This window comes from Scyliorhinus torazame, chromosome 7 (assembly GCF_047496885.1).
Source record: "Scyliorhinus torazame isolate Kashiwa2021f chromosome 7, sScyTor2.1, whole genome shotgun sequence".
Classification (NCBI taxonomy): Eukaryota; Metazoa; Chordata; class Chondrichthyes; order Carcharhiniformes; family Scyliorhinidae; genus Scyliorhinus; species Scyliorhinus torazame.
Window position 1 is genome coordinate 41,841,404 of NC_092713.1, and position 19,085 is coordinate 41,860,488.

Consider the following 19,085-nt stretch of genomic DNA (forward strand, 5'->3'; position numbering starts at 1 on the left):
AGACCAGTTTGGTCCAGCTGACCAACCCCAAAGTTCACAATCCATATCCCTCAATTGATTATTTTCGTCAAATGTCTGCCTTGCTTTCTATTAATGTTATTGATAATATGAACCACAAGTGCCTCCCAAAGCAGTGACAATCAGGTTGTAATGGAGAACTCACAGAGAGTAGGTCACCACACTGACCAGCCTTAATTCTCACGTGGCAATAGGGAGGGAGTGTGGTTGGAAACTGTGAAATCTCCAGAACATCGAGGTCCTGCCGAGCTTGAAGGGAGGATCTCAATCGTTTTTTAAATTGTATATCCCGTCCTGCAGCTGGCTGGAGGCCAGATAGAAGAATCCAACTGGGTCAGTGTCTGGTAGTCCGAAAGGACCCAGGCTGGATGGGTGGGGAAGGAGGAGCTCTTCATTCAGCAGAGAGTGAAAGATCAGGATTTGGTTGGGGGGGGGGGGGGGGGGGGTAATGGGAGGTCAGCCAATTGCAGTAATGAGAAGAGTCTGTGGGTTGCGATCAGCGGAAAAGTTGCTCGAGGGGCTGGGGAGAGAAAGCCTGCTCACCCCAGATCACAAGCAGCATTATAAAAACACTTATCTGCTTGTTCCGGCAGCTTCCATCTCCATTATGGTCGCCCCTGCACTGGGGAACCTGATTTAAATATCATAATGAATTGTGCCACCTTTTGAGGGAAGGACACTTGCACAACACACAGCACACAACCCGATAATAATGGCAATGGACTGGTACGTGGTGGCTTGGGGTCATGTTTCACCACTTAACTTTTAACCCTCTCCTGCCCATTCAGTGAGGGGCAATAATCCATATGGATGTGGGGTGTGACATTAATTCTATTGATAACTTTGCTAAAAATATACAGTCAATCCGACTTTGTAATTATTGAGACTTTATTTTTTAAACATACAATGTACAGGCCAGAAGCTGGCCATTCAACCTAACTGCACGGAGCTGTTGTTTATGCTCTGCATGAGCCTTCCTCCCAGCACTTTTCATCTTGCCCGATCAACATGTCCATCCATTTATTTCAGCCTCATTATGTTTTGTTGAAGTTATTGCGATGAAGGTTTTTGGGTAGAGCCAAACATTACATCATAAAATGGAAGTGCAACCTCCACAGAGTTAGAATAATTTGTTCTTAACTGGGTTATATCGGATTGTTCTGAAGCAGATAATAATTAAGGGGATTGGGCTGGATTCAATTAAATAAATTATGTTAGATTGGACTAGCCTCAATGTATTTGTGTGTGTGTGTAGCTGTACTGACTGGACCCGATTAAGTTAGGGAGCCTGGTCTTGACTTGGTGCAATGCAGTAAAACAAGAGCGAGAGAGTCAGCAGCTGGTTTTACATCTTTCCCAATTTATATTTTTATTGACTTCACATCTGTTGTACAAATCAAGATAAACCTAGAGTATGTCTGGTGGTATGGCTTTGTACTGAGCTGGTGGGCCTAGTTTTGCAGGTTTTGGAGTGATGGACATCACCGATCTTCAGGCGTTCCATAGGGTGGTTATGCATTCATCAAGCAATGCTGGTATATAGATGTTAGTAACATTATGGTAGTTTGCTGTGCAGTGCACTGGCTAGTATTGACAAAGCAATACGTGAGTGTACGTGAGCGTGTGTTTTGATTGTATAAATAGATATGACTGGACACATAGAGTCTACATTGGATGTGACTAAACTGTACAGCTCCAAACGTGATCATCACCCAGATGAGGTGAAGCTTTTTTTAATATTCCAAAGCAACCCCAATCCCAATTTACCTTTGAAAAGAACGCCAGGAAACAAGAGATTAAAAAGAGTGAACATTTCAGATTTTCTCTTTTAATAAAATGCTGACCTGAATTCCTGAGACAGTGAAATAGGGAATTTCAAACTTGATGGTGATGGGTGGCTTCCCCTCCTGCTCCTCACTCTCAACACTTGGGAGGCCAAAGTGAGCCCGCATCAAGTACTCCTTGCCACCCTGAAAATAACAAAAACAGGAGATGGCCACAAGAAAGAAACAAGAGAGCCTTACAATAAAATGTTAGAGGTGCAATGGTTATAGTGATGCTAAGAAATTTGGAAAAATTCCATATTGCACTTAATTTTATTCCATACGAACGGAATAAAATAGCTTATTTAAATTATGGTAAACTTATTACTTTCTCCATTTTACTTTATTTGGGGTGAAGTGACCCTTCGAATGGCTCCCTCAAAGCCTCAGAAAACCATAGACTTTGAAAGGTCCAAAGCATAGGTCTCTCTGTTAGAGGGTTTAATTGGCCCACTTTTCCCTATCTTACATCAAGGTACAGAATTTACTGAAGGCAACAGGGTCTCACCCACCAGCAGGAGCCTCACATCACTTATATTTGGGAAAGCCTTTCAAATTAAGTGCCATTCAGGCATTTGGCAGGCCAACATCAGATCTTCCGTATCTCAAGGACCCCGGGGCCCAAATCCTGCCCACTGAGAGCTGTCGGTCAGTTAGAGGCTGGCAGCAGTATTGAATGGTGGGGCTACTGGGAAGGCGGCGACTGCAGCTGGTAAGACACCCACCCGAGGTCTAGGATTGTCGCTGGACACCACACCACAGGTAAATGGGGGCGAGGGTGTCAGCATGGGTTAACACTCAGCAGGCTACACCTTTTCCCAATGTTGGTTCCCTTGATCAGGCACCGAGTGCTCTTAAATTAGCTGCCCACTTAAGGGCCTCAATTGGCGGTGGGCGGGAAGCCTTCCTGCCATGGACTTAATTGGAGTGGAGGATCCCACCCCACACCCGTCTGATTAAACCCCCTTGCTACCATGGCGGGGGCATTTAATCCACCCAAATGGGCAAGGCAATAATATCCCACTACTTTATGTCAGCACAGGTCCGCGCTCTGATGCGCTGCACCACTCTAATTCATATCAAGATTGTGAATTATCCGCATTACTCACAGGGAAAGACTTGATTGACCAGAGGACAACATTCTTTTCGGGCAGCCATTTTGCACTGCCTGTGCTGGTCTTGAACTTTGGTGAATCAGCATCACTGGGAACTGGTACAAAAATCTCAACATTGTTTGCTGTAGAACGGTGTTTAAATTGACTCTTAGCCTGGATTTAAGTAGGTAGAAAACTTATGAAATTAAGGTAAAAGATAAACAAGCAGATGAATATGATATATGAACATAAGCAATAACACATACAGACACACGCTAAACACTATCACAATCAATGTTCCCTTTCAAATTTAGTTGCTGTTGTTCAGCCAATTTCCCCAGTGCGTGACTGCTTTTAAATTGTTTTTTGCCTGGCTGCATACCAGTGTTATTTCCCACAGAACAAGACCTGCATGGTACCTTTCAGGCTGCTGCACGCCATGCATCCATGCATCTTAGTGGGAACATCACACATAGCTCAGGGAACATGTCGTTCTGCCAAGATACTATGCTTCATGTTACAGTGCATGTTCTTCCCTATTATGTCCTTTACTCCCATCCCCCAAAAGGCAACAGGCGCCAAGGTAATTTTTTTCCTAAAAATGTCATAGCACCGGGTTAGGCTGAAATACTGGATGTGATGGGAAACACAGTTAATTATCATTTCCCTTCAGATATGTTACTGAGCCTAATTTAACAGCCGACTGGTTTAGTCATTCGCTGCCAGATCCAGCTGGATCACATACTGGGTCTGATTCTTGTTTGTCATATGCACTATTCCAGATCATCCTGGAATACAAAGATAACCCCCAATTTCTTTTCTCTACAGCACGCAGCCTTCTGAAACACCTCTCCTCCACCACCCTCACTTCCAACAACAAATGCAAGGAGCAAAAATGGAGCATATTCAATCAGCTACCTCTGGTACTTTACTCCCTTCCCCTAGCCCAGGCCCAAACTTTGTCTGAAGTCCCCACTGTCATAGTCCTGAATTTGTATATTTCTCTAGTTTCTCTCCTTTCTCCCCTCATGCCCTCTCCAGGCTCATTGTTCATGAAAGCCAATTCCTGCAATCATGCCCCTATTCCCACTAAACTGCTGACCACCCAACTTCCTATCTCCATTCCCATGATGGATGATATTGTAAACAGTTCTCTCTCTTCAGGTGTTGTCCCTCTCCTTTCAATCTGTTGTTCTCACCGTTCTCCTAAAAAGAAAACAACTTTGACCACACTGCCCTTGTAAATGACCATGCCACTCCAACCTGTTTATCTTTTCCAAAGTTCTTAAACATGTTGTCGCTTCCCAAATTCATGTCCATCTTTCCCAGAACTCCATGTGTGAATCCCTCCAATCAGTTGTCCACCCCTGCCACAGTAGCAAAGCAGCTCTTATGAAAGTCACAAATGACATCCTATGTGACTGCGGCAAACGTTACCTCTCCCTCTCATCCTTCTTGAACTGTCTGCAGCCTTTTGATACAGTTGACCACAACATTGTCCTCAATATCTATGTCTAGCTGGGTGGGACTACACTCACCTGGTTTCATTCTTACCCATCTAACCATGGTTAGAGAATCAGTTTCATTGACCTCTCTCTCCATTCCGTCACCTGTTTCCTTTGGTTTCCCACAAGGATCACTCATTGGCTCCCTCCTAATTCTTATCTTCATGCTGCCCTTTAGCGACATCATCAAAAGTACAGACTCATTTTCCACATGTATACTGACAGCATCTAACTGCCTCACCACCACATGCAGCCCCCCCCCCCGCCGCCCATCAGTGTCTCTAATTGTCCATTTGCTTGTCTGATATACAGTACTAGATGATTAGAAATTCCCTCTGACTAGTTATTGGGGGAAAAATTGGGTGAGATTTTCCAGCCCTTCCTGCCGACGGAATCTTCCAGTCTCGCGAGGTCGACCACTGCCGCAGGTTCTTTGGCGGCTGGACGGGCCCACCATGTAGAACGTCGTAGACACTGCCGGGACTGGAATGGTGAACGTCCTCCGCCATGGGAAAACCCGTCGTGGGAAAGGGCCTGGAAAATTCCAACCATTGTCTTTCATCCCTGCCACAAACTCCATTCCCTAGCCACCAATTCTGTTCCATTATCTGAGGCTGACCCATATTCTTTTCAACCGTGGTGTCATATTTGAATCCGAGATACATATCAGACCACATGTCTAACCATCGCTAAAACTGTCTAATTCCAGCTCAGTTTCATTGACCGATTCCGTCCTTCCATCAGTTTATCTGTTGCTGTAACACCGTTCATCCACCATCCTTCTGCTCACTCACCTACTTTTGATTCCAGTTAACCAAAACCACGATTTTATAATTCTCATCCTCGTTTTCAAATCCATCCATGGCATTGTTCCTTCCCTTCTCCGACAGCCCCACAAATAATAAAGACAAATTCTTAAAGGGGTGCAGGAGCAGAGGGACCTGGGTTTGCATAGATTATAGAAGATGACAGGACAGATGGAGTGAGCAGTTAATAAACTAATAATATTCTGGGCTTTATTAATGGGGCACAGAGTACAAGAACAAGGAGGTTATGCTGAACTTATACAAGACCCTAGTTAGACCACAGCTGGAGTATAGTGTACAGTTCTGGGCACCACAGGAAGGACGTGAATGCATTGGAGAGAATGCAAAAGAGGGAGAAACTGTTCCCATTCATAAAAGGATCAAGAATGAGAGGGCACAGGTGCGGAGCTGGGTCAGAGAGGTTGATTCCCAGTGGGTCAGAATGGAGGAGAGTTTGTGCAGGGGGTCGGGATTGAAGGCGCTAGCAACAGCGCTGCTCCCGATGGCCCTGGGGAAATACTCAGGGTGTCCAGTAATAATAGCTTCATTGAGAATTTGGAGGCAGTTCCGCCAACACTTCGGGTTGGGGGCAGGGTCAAGGGAAATGCCGATTCGGGGGAACCGCAGATGTGAGCCAGGGAAGTGGGATGGAAATTTTCGGAAATGGGAGGAGAAGGGGATGAAGACACTAAAAGATTTGTTTCTTGAGGGTTGGTTTGCAGGATTGAAGGAGCTGGAAGCGAAGTATGGGCTGGAACAGGGGGAAATGTTTAGATACATGCAGGTTCGAGATTTTATGAGAAAGGAGATGCAGAGCTTTCCGGTGAAGCCGGCCTCCACATTGTTGGAGGAGGTGCTGACGACAAGGGGACAGGAGAAGGGGGTAGTGTGGGCAGTTTACGGAGCTATTTTGGAAGAGGAGAAGGCACCACAGGAAGGGATCAAAGCAAAGTGGGAGGAAGAGTTGGGAGAGGATATGGAGGAGGGGTCCGGGTGTGAGGTGCTCCGGAGAGTGAACGCCTCCACCTCGTGTGCGAGATTAGGGCTGATACAGCTGAAGGTGGTAAAAAGAGGTGGTATATAGATCACACGTCACGAGGGTAAGGATGAGCCGATTCTTTGAAGGGGTAGACGATGTGTGTGAACGTTGCGGGGGGGGGCCCGCAAATCACGTTCATATGTTTTGGTCCTGTCCAAAGCTGGAGGATTACGGGAAGGAGGTTTTTAGGGTAATCTCTGAAGTGGTGCACATGAAACTGGATCCGGGCCCTCGGGAGGCCATATTCAGAGTGTTGGACCAGCCGGGGTTCGAAATGGGTGCAGAGGCAGATGTTGTAGCCTTCGCCTCATTGATCGCTCGAAGGCAGATCCTGATCGGTTGGAGAGCAACCTCTCCACTCTGTGCCCTGGCGTGGCAGGGGAACCTGTTGGAATTCCTGACTCTTGAGAAGGTTAAGTTTGAACTGAGGGGAAGGATGGAGGGGTTCTACAATTCATGGGCATTATTCATTATGCACTTTCAAGAACTGGATAACATCGAACAGTAGTTGGGGGAGGGGGGTTGGGAGGGTTGGGGGGGGGGGGGGGTGGTGGAGAGGGACTGTGTGTTAATGGTGACGATGGGTGATTCCTGATTCCTTTTTGTCATTTGTTTATGTGTACATGCGGGCTAATGTTTGGGGTTTGGTGGGATCGTTGTTATTGATATGGGGATTGACATATTCATTACTGATTATTGTTTATTGTTGGTGGATGTAAATTTGGGAGAAAATGTGAAAAATGAGGAGAATAAAAATATTTTTTTAAAAAGAATGAGAGGGCACAAATTTAAAGTGATTAGCAAAAGAAGCAAATGTGATGTGAGTAAAAGATTTCCACAGAGTGGTTTGGGTCTGGAACGCACTGCTTGGAAGTGTGGTGAAGGCAGTTTCAATTGAGGCATTCAAGAGGGCATTAAATGATTACTTGAATCAAAACAATGTGCAGGTGTATGGCACTAAGTTATGATAATCGTTGAGATAGTCCAAACGGTCACCTTCTGCGCCGTAACAATTCTATGATTCTGCGATCGTGTTAAAGGATCTGGGGAGTGAAGAGAGTTAGATTGGATGACCAATTTGTGGTAGAAAACATTTAAGCGGACTTTTTCCACAAAATGGTTGGGAGGGGTAAGGAGTATTTGATTAGCATCACAGTTTACAATTTTTCAGGTGATTTTGGCCAGTAAACCCAAGAAAATAATGCCTTACAAATTGGCCTGAGCATCCCAAGTCTGGGGGCCGGGATGTTTGAGGGGGGAGATCATCCTGGGTTTTCACTGCTGGGAATTGCATGTGTCGCCACCAGTTGAGCACTGGATTTAGCTTAGTTACAAAGCTATCCATCAGCAGGCAAGTAAGAAATAAATAAAATCTACCAAACATCTTGGGCAGGATTCTCCGGGAAACGGCACAGTGGAGTGGCAGGAACCACTCCGGCGTCGGGCCGCCCCAAAGGGGCGGAATCCTCCGCACCTTCAGGGACTAGGCTGGTGCCGGAGTGGTTTGCGCCCTTCCGGCCGGCGTGGAAGGCCTTTGGCGCCGCGCCAGCCGGGGCCGAAAGGACTCCGCTGGCCGGTGCAGGTCCGCGCATGCGCGGGAGCGTCAGCGTCTGCTGACGTCATCCCCGTGCATGCGCACATGAAGTCACATCTGCACCGGGAATGGCGGATGACCACGGCCTCCGGTGTGGAAAGAATAGAGTGCCCCCACAGCACAGGCCTGCCCGCGGATCCGTGGGCCCCGACAGCGGGCCAGGCCACTGTGGGGGCACATCCCGGGGCCAGATCCCCCCGCGACCCCCCAATAACCCCGGAGGCCGCCCGTGCCGCCAGGTCCCGCTGGTAAGGGACCAACTCCAATTTATGCCAGTGGGAGCGGCTACAGGCGGACGGGACTTCGGCCCATCGCGGGCTGGAGAATTCGGGCTGCCCCGGGATCCATTGAGTCGCGCCGGACTCCGCCATTCTCCGAGGCGGACGGTGCGACTCTCGCCACGCCGGTTTTTGGGGGGTGGGAGAATTCGGAGGCCGGCGGGGGCGGGTTTCACTCCGACCCCCGGCGATTCTCCGACCCGGCGGAGGGGTCAGAGAATCCCGCCCCATAGCTAGAATATGGAGAATGGCTTTTTGGAACAGGTACCACAGAGCTTCTGGTATCTGCGATTGGAACCCGAGAGTAAAGAGTGGATGATTAGGAAGCGAGGGAAAGAAAGTGAGGCTACAAAATAGAGGGACCTACATAGAGGGAAGACCGAAGCATTCATAGGTAACTTTCACAGGGGGATTTAGGAAATCTGGATTAAAATGTTTGGATCCCAGTCGCAGTCTTACCTTTATCATAATTTCCACGCGGCTGTGTGTGTATTTCTCAATCGTTGACTCAATCCATATTAAGGGCTTTACCTGAAAAATAATGTATCAATCAGTGTGCACGTGATACATTAAAACGACAGAAATGAGCCAGTGGGTCACTAACTTTTAACAATACGATTCAATAAAGTGGTGCACATGAAACTGGATCCGGGCCCTTCTGGGAAAGGTGGGACAGACGGGACGCTTTGCGCCTGAACTAGAGGAGCACCAATACCCTGGGAGGGAAATTTGTACGGCTCTTCGGGGGGGATTTAAACTAATCTGTCAGGGGGATGGGAAATCGAGCTGTAGTCCAGAAGCCAGTGTTGAGAGTAGTGAGGTACTGAGGAGGGTATCAAGGTCGCAGAGTGTACTGGCAGACAGAAAGATGAGTTGAAGTGTGTCTACTTCAATGCAAGGAGCATCCGGAATAAGGTAGGTGAACTTGGAGCGTTGATTGGTACTTGGGACTACGATGTTGTGGCCATTACAGAGACATGGTTAGAACAGGGACAGGAATGATTGTTGGACGTGTATAGATGTTTCAGTAAGGGTAGGGAAGGTGGTAAAAGAGGTGGAGGAGTGGCATTGTTAATCAAGGATAGTTTAACGGCTGCAGAAAGGCAGTTCGAAGTGGAGCTGCCTACTGAGGTAATATGGGCCGAAGTTAGAAATAGGAAAGGAGCGGTCACGTTGTTCGGAGTTTTCTATAGCCCCCCAAATAGTAAAAGGGATGTGGAGGAAGAAATTGCAAAACAGGTTATGGATAGGTGTGGAGGTCTCAGGGGATTTGTCATGGGTGACTTTAACTTTCCAAATATTGATTGGAACCGCTATAGGTCGAACAGTTCGGATGGGGCAGTTTTTGTACAGTGTGTGCAGGAGGGTTTCCTGACACAATATGTGAATAGGCCGACAAGAGGGGCATTGGATTTGGTACTGGGTAATGAACTGGGCCAAGTGTTAGATTTGTTTGTGGGAGAGCACTTTGGAAATAGTGACCACAATTCGGTGTCTTTCACTATTGCAATGGAGAGGAATAGGGCCATACGGCATGGCAAGGTTTATAATTGATGGAGGGGTAATTATGATGCGATTAGGCAAGAATTAGGGAGTATAAGATGGGAACAGAAACTGTCAGGGAAAGGCACAAATGAAAAGTGGAGCTTGTTCAAGGAACAAATACTGCATGTCCTTGATAGGTATGTCCCTGTCAAGCAGGGAGGAAATGGCCGTGTGAGGGAACCATGGTTCACAAAAGAGGTTGAATGTCTTGTCAAGAGGAAAAAGGAAGCATATGTAAGGATGAGAAAACAAGGTTCAGTTGGGTCGCTTGAGGGTTACAAGGTAGCAAGGAAGGAGCTTAAAAAAAAGGGCTTAGGAGAGCTAGGAGGAGGCATGAGAAGTCCTTGGCGGGTCGGATGAAGGAAAACCCCAAGGCTTTTTACTCTTATGTGAGAAATAAAAGAATGACCAGGATGAGGTTGGGCCGGTCAAGGACAGTAGTGGGAACTTGTGCATGGAGTCAGAAGAAATAGGAGAGGCATAGAATGAATTCTTTTCTTCAGTGTTCACCAAGGAGAGGGGCCATGTTTTTGAGGATGAGAGTGTGATACAGGCGGGTAGGCTGGAGGAGGTAGATGTTCTGAGGAAGGATGTATTAGCAATTTTGAAAAACCTTAGGGTCAACAAGTCCCCTAGGCCAGATGGGATATATCCAAGGATTTTTGGGGAGGCAAGGGATGAGATTGCAGAGCCTTTGGCTTTGATTTTAACTCACTGTCCACGGGGATAGTGCCAGAGGACGGGAGAGTGGCGAATGTTGTTCCTCTGTTCAAGAAAGGGAATAGGAATGACCCTGATAATTATAGGCCAGTTATAGTCTTACTTCGGTGGTCGGTAAGTTAATGGAAAAGGTCCTGAAGGATAGGATTTATGACCATTTGGAAAGATGCAGCTTAATCTAGGATAGTCAACACGGATTCGTGAAGAGTAAGTCTTGCCTCACAAATTTGATTGAATTCTTTGAGGAGGTAACTAAGTGTGTAGATGAAGGTAGAGCAGTTGATGTATACATGGATTTTAGTAAGGCGTTTGATAAGGTTCCACATGGTCGGCTTATGAAAAAAGTAAGGAGGTGTGGGATAGAGGAAAATTTGGCCAATTGGATAAGTAACATAGAAGACAGAGGGTGGTGGTGGATGGAAAATTTTCAGACTGGAGACCAGTTACCAGCGGTGTACCACAGGGATCAGTGCTGGGTCCTCTGATATTTGTGATTTTTATCAATGACTTGGAGGAGGGGGCTGAAGGGTGGGTCAGTAAATTTGCTGATGACACCAAGATTGGTGGAGTAGTGGATGAGGTGGAGGGCTGTTGTAGGCTGCAAAGAGACATTGATAGGATGCAGAGCTGAGCCGCAAAATGGCAGATGGAGTTTAACCCTGATAAGTGCGAGGTGATTCATTTTGGTAGAAAAAATTTGAATGCGGATTACAGGGTCAACAGTAGGGTTCTGAGGAATGTGGCGGAACAGAGAGATCTTGGGATTCATGTCTACAAATCTCTGAAGGTTGCCATTCAAGTGGATAGAGCCGTGAAGAAGGCCTATAGTGTGTTAGCGTTTATTAACAGGGGGCTTGAGTTTAAGAGCCGCGGGGTTATGCTGCAACTGTACATGACCCTGGTGAGACCACATTTGGAGTATTGTGTGCAGTTCTTGTCACCTCACTATAAGAAGGATGTGGAAGCATTGGAAAGGGTGCAGGGTGGAAAGAGATTTACCAGGATGCTGCCTGGTTTGCTGGGTAGGTCTTATGAGGAAGGGTTGAGGGAGCTAGGGCTTTTCTCTTTGGAGTGGAGGAGGATGAGAGGTGACTCAATAGAGGTTTATAAGATGATGAGGGGGATAGATAGAGTGGACGTTCAGAGACTATTTCCTCGGGTGGATGTAGCTGTTACAAGGGGGCATATCTATAAGGTTCAGGGTGGGAGATATAGGAGGGATGTCCGAGATAGGTTCTTTACTCAGAGAGTGGTTAGGGTGTGGAATGGACTGTCTGCTGTGATAGTGGAGTCGGATACTTTAGGAACTTTCATGCGGTTATTGGATAGGCACATGGAGCACACCAGAATGACAGGGAGTGGGATAGCTTGATCTTGGTTTCGGACAATGCTCGGCACACCACGAGGGCGGAATGGTCTGTTCTGTGCTGTACGGTTCTATAAAGTAATGGAATGAACCGAGGCACATTTTGACTATCGTCATGCAGTCATTTTCCAGTACAAGCATCTCATATAGAATTTTAAATCCAATAGCTGGTCAGTCGCAAGAAGTCGGAAAAAGTTGGTGTGCAGGTGCAACAGGTGATTAAGAAGGCTAATCGAGTTTTGTCTTTCGCTGCTAGAGGGGTGGAGTTCAAGACTAGTGAGGTTATGCTGCAATTGTATAGGGTGTTGGTGAGGCCGCATCTGGAGTATTGTGTTCAGTTTTGGTCTCCTTTCCTGAGAAAGGACATATTGGCACTGGAGGGAGTGCAGAGGAGATTCACTAGGTTGATCCCAGAGTTGAGGGGATTAGATTATGATGAGAGGTTGAGTAGACTGGGACTGTACTCATTGGAGTTTAGAAGGATGCGGGAGGATCTTATTGAGACATATAAAATTATGAAGGGAATAGATAGGATAAATGCGGGCAGGTTGTTTCCACTGGTCGGGGAAAGCAGAACTAGGGGGCATAGCCTCAAAATAAGGGGAGGTAGATTTAGGACGGAGTGTAGGAGGAACTTCTTCACCCAAAGGGTTGTGAATCTCTGGAATTCCTTGCCCAGTGAAGCAGTTGAGGTTCCTTCTTTAAACATTTTTAAGAAAAAGATAGATACCTTTCTAAAGAATAAAGGGATTCGGGGATATGGTGTACGGGCCGGAGAGTGGAGCTGAGTCCACAAAGATCAGCCATGATCTCAATAAATGGCGGAGCAGGCTCGAGGGGCCAGATGGCCTACTCCTGTTCCTCGTTCTTATGTTCTTATGTAGTACTAACTCCAGACCAGTGTATACTTCTATGTATATATCATCTTACTATATGTATATGTCTGTTAGGCAAAAGCCCGATACTTAACGCTAAGTATGATTTCAGGCAACATGCGAATAGGATCTGCTCTTTCTCAGATGGGCAAAAGAGGAGGATAATTTGTAAATTCTAATTATTAATTTGTAACTTCTCTGAATGAAAATATCGATTCCAAATTTCCCTAATACAATGTAACAAAACACTATGGGTGGGATTCTCCGACCCCGCGCCGGGTCGGAGAATCGGCGGCGGGGGGGGGGGCGAATCACGCTCCGACGGCGGTTCGCCGATACCCCCGGCAATTCTCCCCGCGCGATGGTCCGAGTGCCCGCCGAGTTAGGCCGAGTCCTGCCGGCGTCGTTCTCGTATGGTCCCACCCGGCGGGACCTTGGCGTTCATGTTGCGGGTGGCAGCCTGGCTGGGGGGGGGGGATGGGGGATCCGACCCCGGGGAGGGGCCCTCCACAGTGGCCTGGCCCACAATTGGGGCCTACCGATCGGTTGGTGGGCTGATCCTAGTGGGGGCCTATGTTCCTCCGTGACGGGCCCCTGTAGCTCTCCGCCATGTTGCTTGCTTCAGGGCCGGCGCGGAGAAGGCAAACCACACGCATGCGTGAACTCCCGCCGGCGTAACGCACATGCGCAGACCCGTTCTGATGCCCGGATCGACAGCTGGAGCAGCGTGAGGCTCTCCAGTGCCGTGCTGGCCCCCTGTGTGGTGCAGGATCGCTGATCCTAGGGGCCAGATGACGCCGGCGTAAAACGTTCCGGCATTTACGACGGCGTCAACACTTAGCCCCAGGATCAGAGAATCTCGCCCTATTTATCTCTCTCTTCGGGTACAATGCCCTAAGAGGGTGTTGGCAGCATTGGGCCTCCATGTCAATCTTGCTCTGGAGATCAGGATCATCTTCAATGGCAGTACATTCATCCAGTTTAAGGGCCACTTTGTCCACCTTGAACACTTTACCATTGAACTTTCCCATCAGACATTCTAAATCATGATTTCCTATCATGTGACTAAGGAATTCCAACTTTTATTTCATTATTTTGCAGAATGTAGGCATTATTGACTAAACCAGCATTTATTGTCCATCCCTCGTTGCCCTTCAGAAGGTGATGGTGAGTTGCCTTTTTGAACCGCTGCAGTCTCGGAGGTGTAGGTGCACCCACAGTGCTGTTAGGGAGAGAGTTCCATGATTTTGATCCAGTGACAGTGAAGGAACAGAGATATATTTCCAAGTCAGGACAGTTTCATTTTTGGAGAGGAACCTCCAGGTGGTGGGGTTCCCAGGTATCTGCCACTTTTTTCCTTCTAGATAGTAGCGGTCGTGTGTTTGTAAGGTGCTGTCTAAGGTGCTTTGGTGAATTCCTGCAGTGCAGCTTGTGGATGGTACACTTGGCTACCACTGTTCAGCATGTGTAATGCACAATGTAGCACAGTGGTTAGCACTGTTGCTTCACAGCGCCAGGGGCCCGGGTTTGATTCCGGCTTGGGCCACTGTCTGTGCAGAGTCTGCACGTTCTCCCCGTGTCTGCGTGGGTTTCCTCCGGTTTTCTCCCACAAGTCCTGAAAAGAAGTGCTTGTTAGGTGAATTGGACACTCTGAATTCTCCCTCTGTACCCAAACAGGCGGCGCAGTGTGGCGACTTGGTGATTTTCACAGTTACTGCATTGCAGTGTTAATGTAAACCTACTTGTGACACTAATAAAGAATATTATAAATATCAAGGGATGATGGTTAGATTCTCTTTTGTTGGAGAAGGTCATTGCTTGGCACCTGTGTTGCACAAATGTTGCTTGCCACTCATCAACTGAAGCCTGGATATTGTCCAGATCTTGCTGGAGTTGGACATGGAAGCCTCAGTGTGAGGAGTCGCAAATGGCACTGAATGTTGTGCAGTCTCTTCCTGGTCTACTTCAGAAGAGTTCATTTGCCCTCCGATTTTACTCGCACCTCTTCATTAGCAGCGTGACTTAAACATAACTTCATTATCCACCTCAAAACCTACCACTCTGCAGTCTCGATGTTTCCCTGCCCTTTACACATATGGGGCGGGATTCTCCGACCCCCCGCCGGGTCGGAGAATCACTGGGGGGGGGGGGGGGGGGGCGGCGTAAATACCACCCCCGCCGAATTCTCCGAAGGGTGAAAAGTCGGCGGGGCGTCAATCACGCCACCCGCCTCAGAGAATGGCAGGGGCGGGCGCGAGACAATGGACTCCGGGGCTGCCCATATTCTCCCGGCGAAATCAAAACACCTTTTTAACCAGTGCCGATGGTTGACGCCGTCCAGCGTGGAGGTAGGTCACGGCCTGGGGGGTGGCCGCAGGAGAGGTGATGGCGTGGCCGCTGTCTGTGTGTGTGGGGGAGAGGTGTGTGTGGGTGTGTGCGCGGCGGGGGGGGGGGCTTCTGGGGAGTGCCGGGGAGGGGGGGGGTGAGTGCTGGGGATGGGGGATGATGGGGGGGGATGAGTGCCGGGTACGGGGGGGGATGAGTGCCGGGTACGGGGGGGGGATGAGTGCCGGGTACGGGGGATGAGTGCCGGGGACAGGGGGGGGATGAGTGCCGGGGACCGGGGGGGAATGAGTGCCGGGGACGGGGGGGGGATGAGTGCCGGGGACGGGGGGGGGATGAGTGCCGGGGACGGGGGGGGTATGAGTGCCGGGGACGGGGGGGGTATGAGTGCCGGGGACGGGGGGGTATGAGTGCCGGGGACGGGGAGGGGGGGTGATGAGTGCCGGGGACGGGGGGGATGAGTGCCGGGTACGGGGGATGAGTGCCGGGTACAGGGGGGTGAATGCCGGGTACGGGGGGGTGAGTGCCGGGGACGGGGGGGGATGAGTGCCGGGGACGATGGGGGGGGGGGGGGGTGAGTGCCGGGGACGGGGGGGGTGAGTGCCGGGGACGGGGGGGGTGAGTGCCGGGGACGGGGGGGTGAGTGCCGGGGACGGGGGGGGTGAGTGCCGGGGACGGGGGGGGTGAGTGCCAGGGACGGGGGGGGTGAGTGCCGGGGACGGGGGGGGGGGGGGGGGGGATGAGTGCCTGGGACGGGGGTGGGGGGGGGGTGAGTGCTGGGTACGGGGGGGGGGTGAGTGCTGGGTACGGGGGGGGGTGAGTGCCGGGTTAAGGGGGGGTGAGTGCCGGGTATGGGGGGGATGAGTGCCGGGGACCGGGGTTGTGAGGGCAAGGGAATTTGTCTGCCTGGCCAGGTGCAATCCTCCAACAGTCGCGCCCATGCCACCTGGCTGGGGGGAGGGGGGATACGGGCAATGACAACATGTCGTCGTTCCCCCCCCCCCCCCCCCCCCCCCCCCCACACAGGCCGTCATGTTTTCTGATCAGCCAGCGATGTTGGCCGCCGTGGCGGCAGCCGCTATTCTCCATGTTGCCCTGGAGGAGGAGGAGCGTGCCAGAGAGGCGAAGCAGACTGCCGCAGAGGGGCAGGCGGCAGCCGTCCATGCTGGAGGGACACCCGCCCGACAGGACGACGAGGAGGAGCAGGGGGAGCACGAAGTGGAGGAGGAACACGAGGAGGGGGAGGAGGACGTCGCGGCATCACGGCAACGGAGGCACCTGAGGAGGCCCTGTGTGTAATGGCCCCGGCTGTCGTACCAGGACCTCACGGACCGGGAATGCAGGAGGAGACACCGGATGAGCCGGGAAACCGTGGTACACATTTGCCATCTGCTGGCACACCTGGCACCGCGTGGCACTGGGGGGGGACACCCTCTCCCCGTGTCCGTCAAGGTTACGGTGGCCCTGAACTTTTATGCCACAGGGTCATTCCAGGGCACCAGGTGGGGACCTGTCCGGCATCTCGCAGACATCGGTGCACCGGTGCATCCGGGCAGTGACAGACTCCCTATATGCCATTGCGGACCGCTACATCCGCTTCCCTGTGGACCGGGCCAGCCAGGATGCCCGGGCCGTGGGCTTCTCTGCCATGGCCGGGATTCCCATGGTCCAGGGCGCAATCGATGGGATGCACGTCGCCGTGCGGCCAGCTGCAGATAACAGGTCCGTGTTCACCAATAGGAAGGGGACCTATTCGATGAACATCCAGGTGGTCTGCAATCACCGCATGATTATCCTGCACGTCTGCGCCCGGTACCCAGGAAGTGTACATGGCTCATACGTGTTGTCGCGGTCTCCCATCCCCGGCATGTACGAGGGACGCCACCCCCGGCTGAGGGGCTCGTTGCTGGGCGACAGGGGTTACCTGTTGCGGTCGTGGATGATGACGCCTATACGGAGGCCCAGAATGACGCGGAGAACCGCTACAATGATGCCCATGCAGCGACAAGGGGTGTGATAGAGAGGTGCTTTGGCGTGCTCAAAATGCGCTTCAGGTGCCATGACCTCTCTGGGGGTGCCCTCCAGTATCCGTCAGATAGGGTCGGCCGCATCATTGTGGTGTGCTGCGTCCTGCACAACATAGCCCAACAGAGGGGCGATGTTCCGCAGGCAGAGGAGGGCGGAGTGGAGGAGCAGCAGGAAGAGGCGCAGTCCTCTCCAGATGAGGGGGATGGGGGTAATGGTCAGGGCAGACGGGGTAGACACAGGCGGGTGGCTGTCCACCGTTACCGGCTGGCCCAGCGGGCACGGGACAGGCTGATAGCCGCCCGCTTCACTGACTAGGGGGCGTGGGAATCGGCGAGTATGGCCACATACCGCACACCATGGCAATACCCGAACACCCTCACTCCCCCACCCATCCATCCACCTAGCACCCTCACCCCCCCCCCCCAACCATACCCACCCCACCCGCATGCACACCACCTCTCCATTGCAGATCCACCTGCGGCACGACGGCCGGGCTCTCACGGGCGCTGGTGGAAGCGTGTCTATTGCAGGCCATGGAGGATGATGACTGCCCGCTCTGCGATGAGCTCCTGGCTCCACATCGTTGGACAATGTCTGACCCATGGCCACAGTACCACCATCCACCCGGACCATCCCTGCATGCGGCTGTGACACTGCAGCGCAAGGTCCCGTCCTCTGCCCGGGGGGATGGTGAGGGCAGCCCAGGGGGAAGGGGGCAGGCTGACCTGAGGCTGACGTAAGACCACCCTTCACACACACACTGGTGCTCAACGTACATGACAACCCCGCACGCTTCGGACAGAGCACAAAGGCAGCTTCTGTAGGTGTTATAGTGATTTTAATAATAAACAGTGCATACACGTGCCCTAGTCCCTAAAACTCAGTGTCTAATTGTTTGGCCTTACGGGCCATTTGACTATGCCTAGGTGGTTCCCCAGGGGGTACAGCAGAACTGGAGGTGGACTCCTGCGATTCCTGCCCTGTGACTCGGGATCCCTTTGGCGGCTGTTTCCTGGGGCGTCCTGTCTTAGATGGGCCAGGCTGCGGCCCGGGCGACTGGGATGGCGAGCTGCCAGCCTGTCCTGCCCGTTGTCCACCCGATGCACCTGGGAAGGAAGGCGGGGGGGGGGGGGGGGGAGTCTGAGGTGCTGCAGTGTTCCTGGACCTCCCCAATGGCCCCCAGGCTCTACATGGGTCGGGGGTGCGAACGGACCGGCCATCCGACGCCCCTCCAACACCTGGCGCTGCCAGTCCTGGAGGCCCGTGCTGGTATCGACAACGGTCTGCAGGTTTGCAGCCATGGAGCTCAGGGAGTTGGCCATCCCTGTCTGTGACTGTGCGACGCCGGGCAACACATGGGCAATGGCGCCGATGCCCTGCTGAGACTCGGCCATGGCCTGCAGGGATTGGGCCATTGCCTGCTGAGACTGGGCCATGGCCTGCTGAGATAGGGCCACGGCGTTGAGCGCCTCTGCCATCTACCGCTGGCTCATGGCCTCCTGTGAGAGGGCAGCCATGTCCTGGGCCACAGACGCCGCCTGCACGGAAAGCCCCAGGCCTCGCATACTGCTCCCCATGTCTGACACCGTCGCAGCCATTGCCTCCACCGCGGACGCCACCCGTGCGGTGTCAGCCTGTGTGGCACGCATGACCAGCACCACTCCCAGCTCCTGGACGCGGGTGCACTCCTCCACCTGCGACTGTAGCCGCTGCAAGCCGGCCATCACCCTCTTCGCTCGTCCCAGGTTCGGTGGTTGCATCGGATCTATGGGTGGGTGTGGTAACTCCAGGAACCCGGGATCTATCTGGGCGGCAGATGTTCGCTTGCGCCAGGATGCCCTGCGACCTCCCGGCCCCTCTGCTGCTCCTACCTCCACCTGCTGTACCTGTACGGCTGTGTTGTGCGCACCAGTGAGTGTACTAAAGTGCCCAACCGAGGTGAATGTCTCTGTGATGGTGGAGGGTGTTGGAGACAGCAGTGGCATTTTGTCATGTGCACCGTCCGACTCGGAGTCCATGGTACTTTGGGGTGGCGGTTCGTCTCCACCCAT

At 51.6% G+C, this 19,085-nt stretch overlaps 1 protein-coding gene across 1 annotated transcript in view; it reads right to left on the reverse strand.

The window, feature by feature from the left end:
- The window catches only part of LOC140426166 (AP-1 complex subunit mu-1-like), a 67,935-nt gene that overhangs the window by 12,322 nt on the left and 36,528 nt on the right, over positions 1-19,085 (reverse strand). Inside the window, exons 7-9 of the mRNA XM_072510601.1 lie at positions 8,617-8,688; positions 2,951-3,109; positions 1,863-1,988 (exon numbers count right to left, since the gene is read on the reverse strand). Of these exons, the coding sequence (XP_072366702.1) occupies positions 1,863-1,988; positions 2,951-3,109; positions 8,617-8,688 (357 nt within the window). The remainder of the gene's footprint in view (positions 1-1,862; positions 1,989-2,950; positions 3,110-8,616; positions 8,689-19,085) is intronic.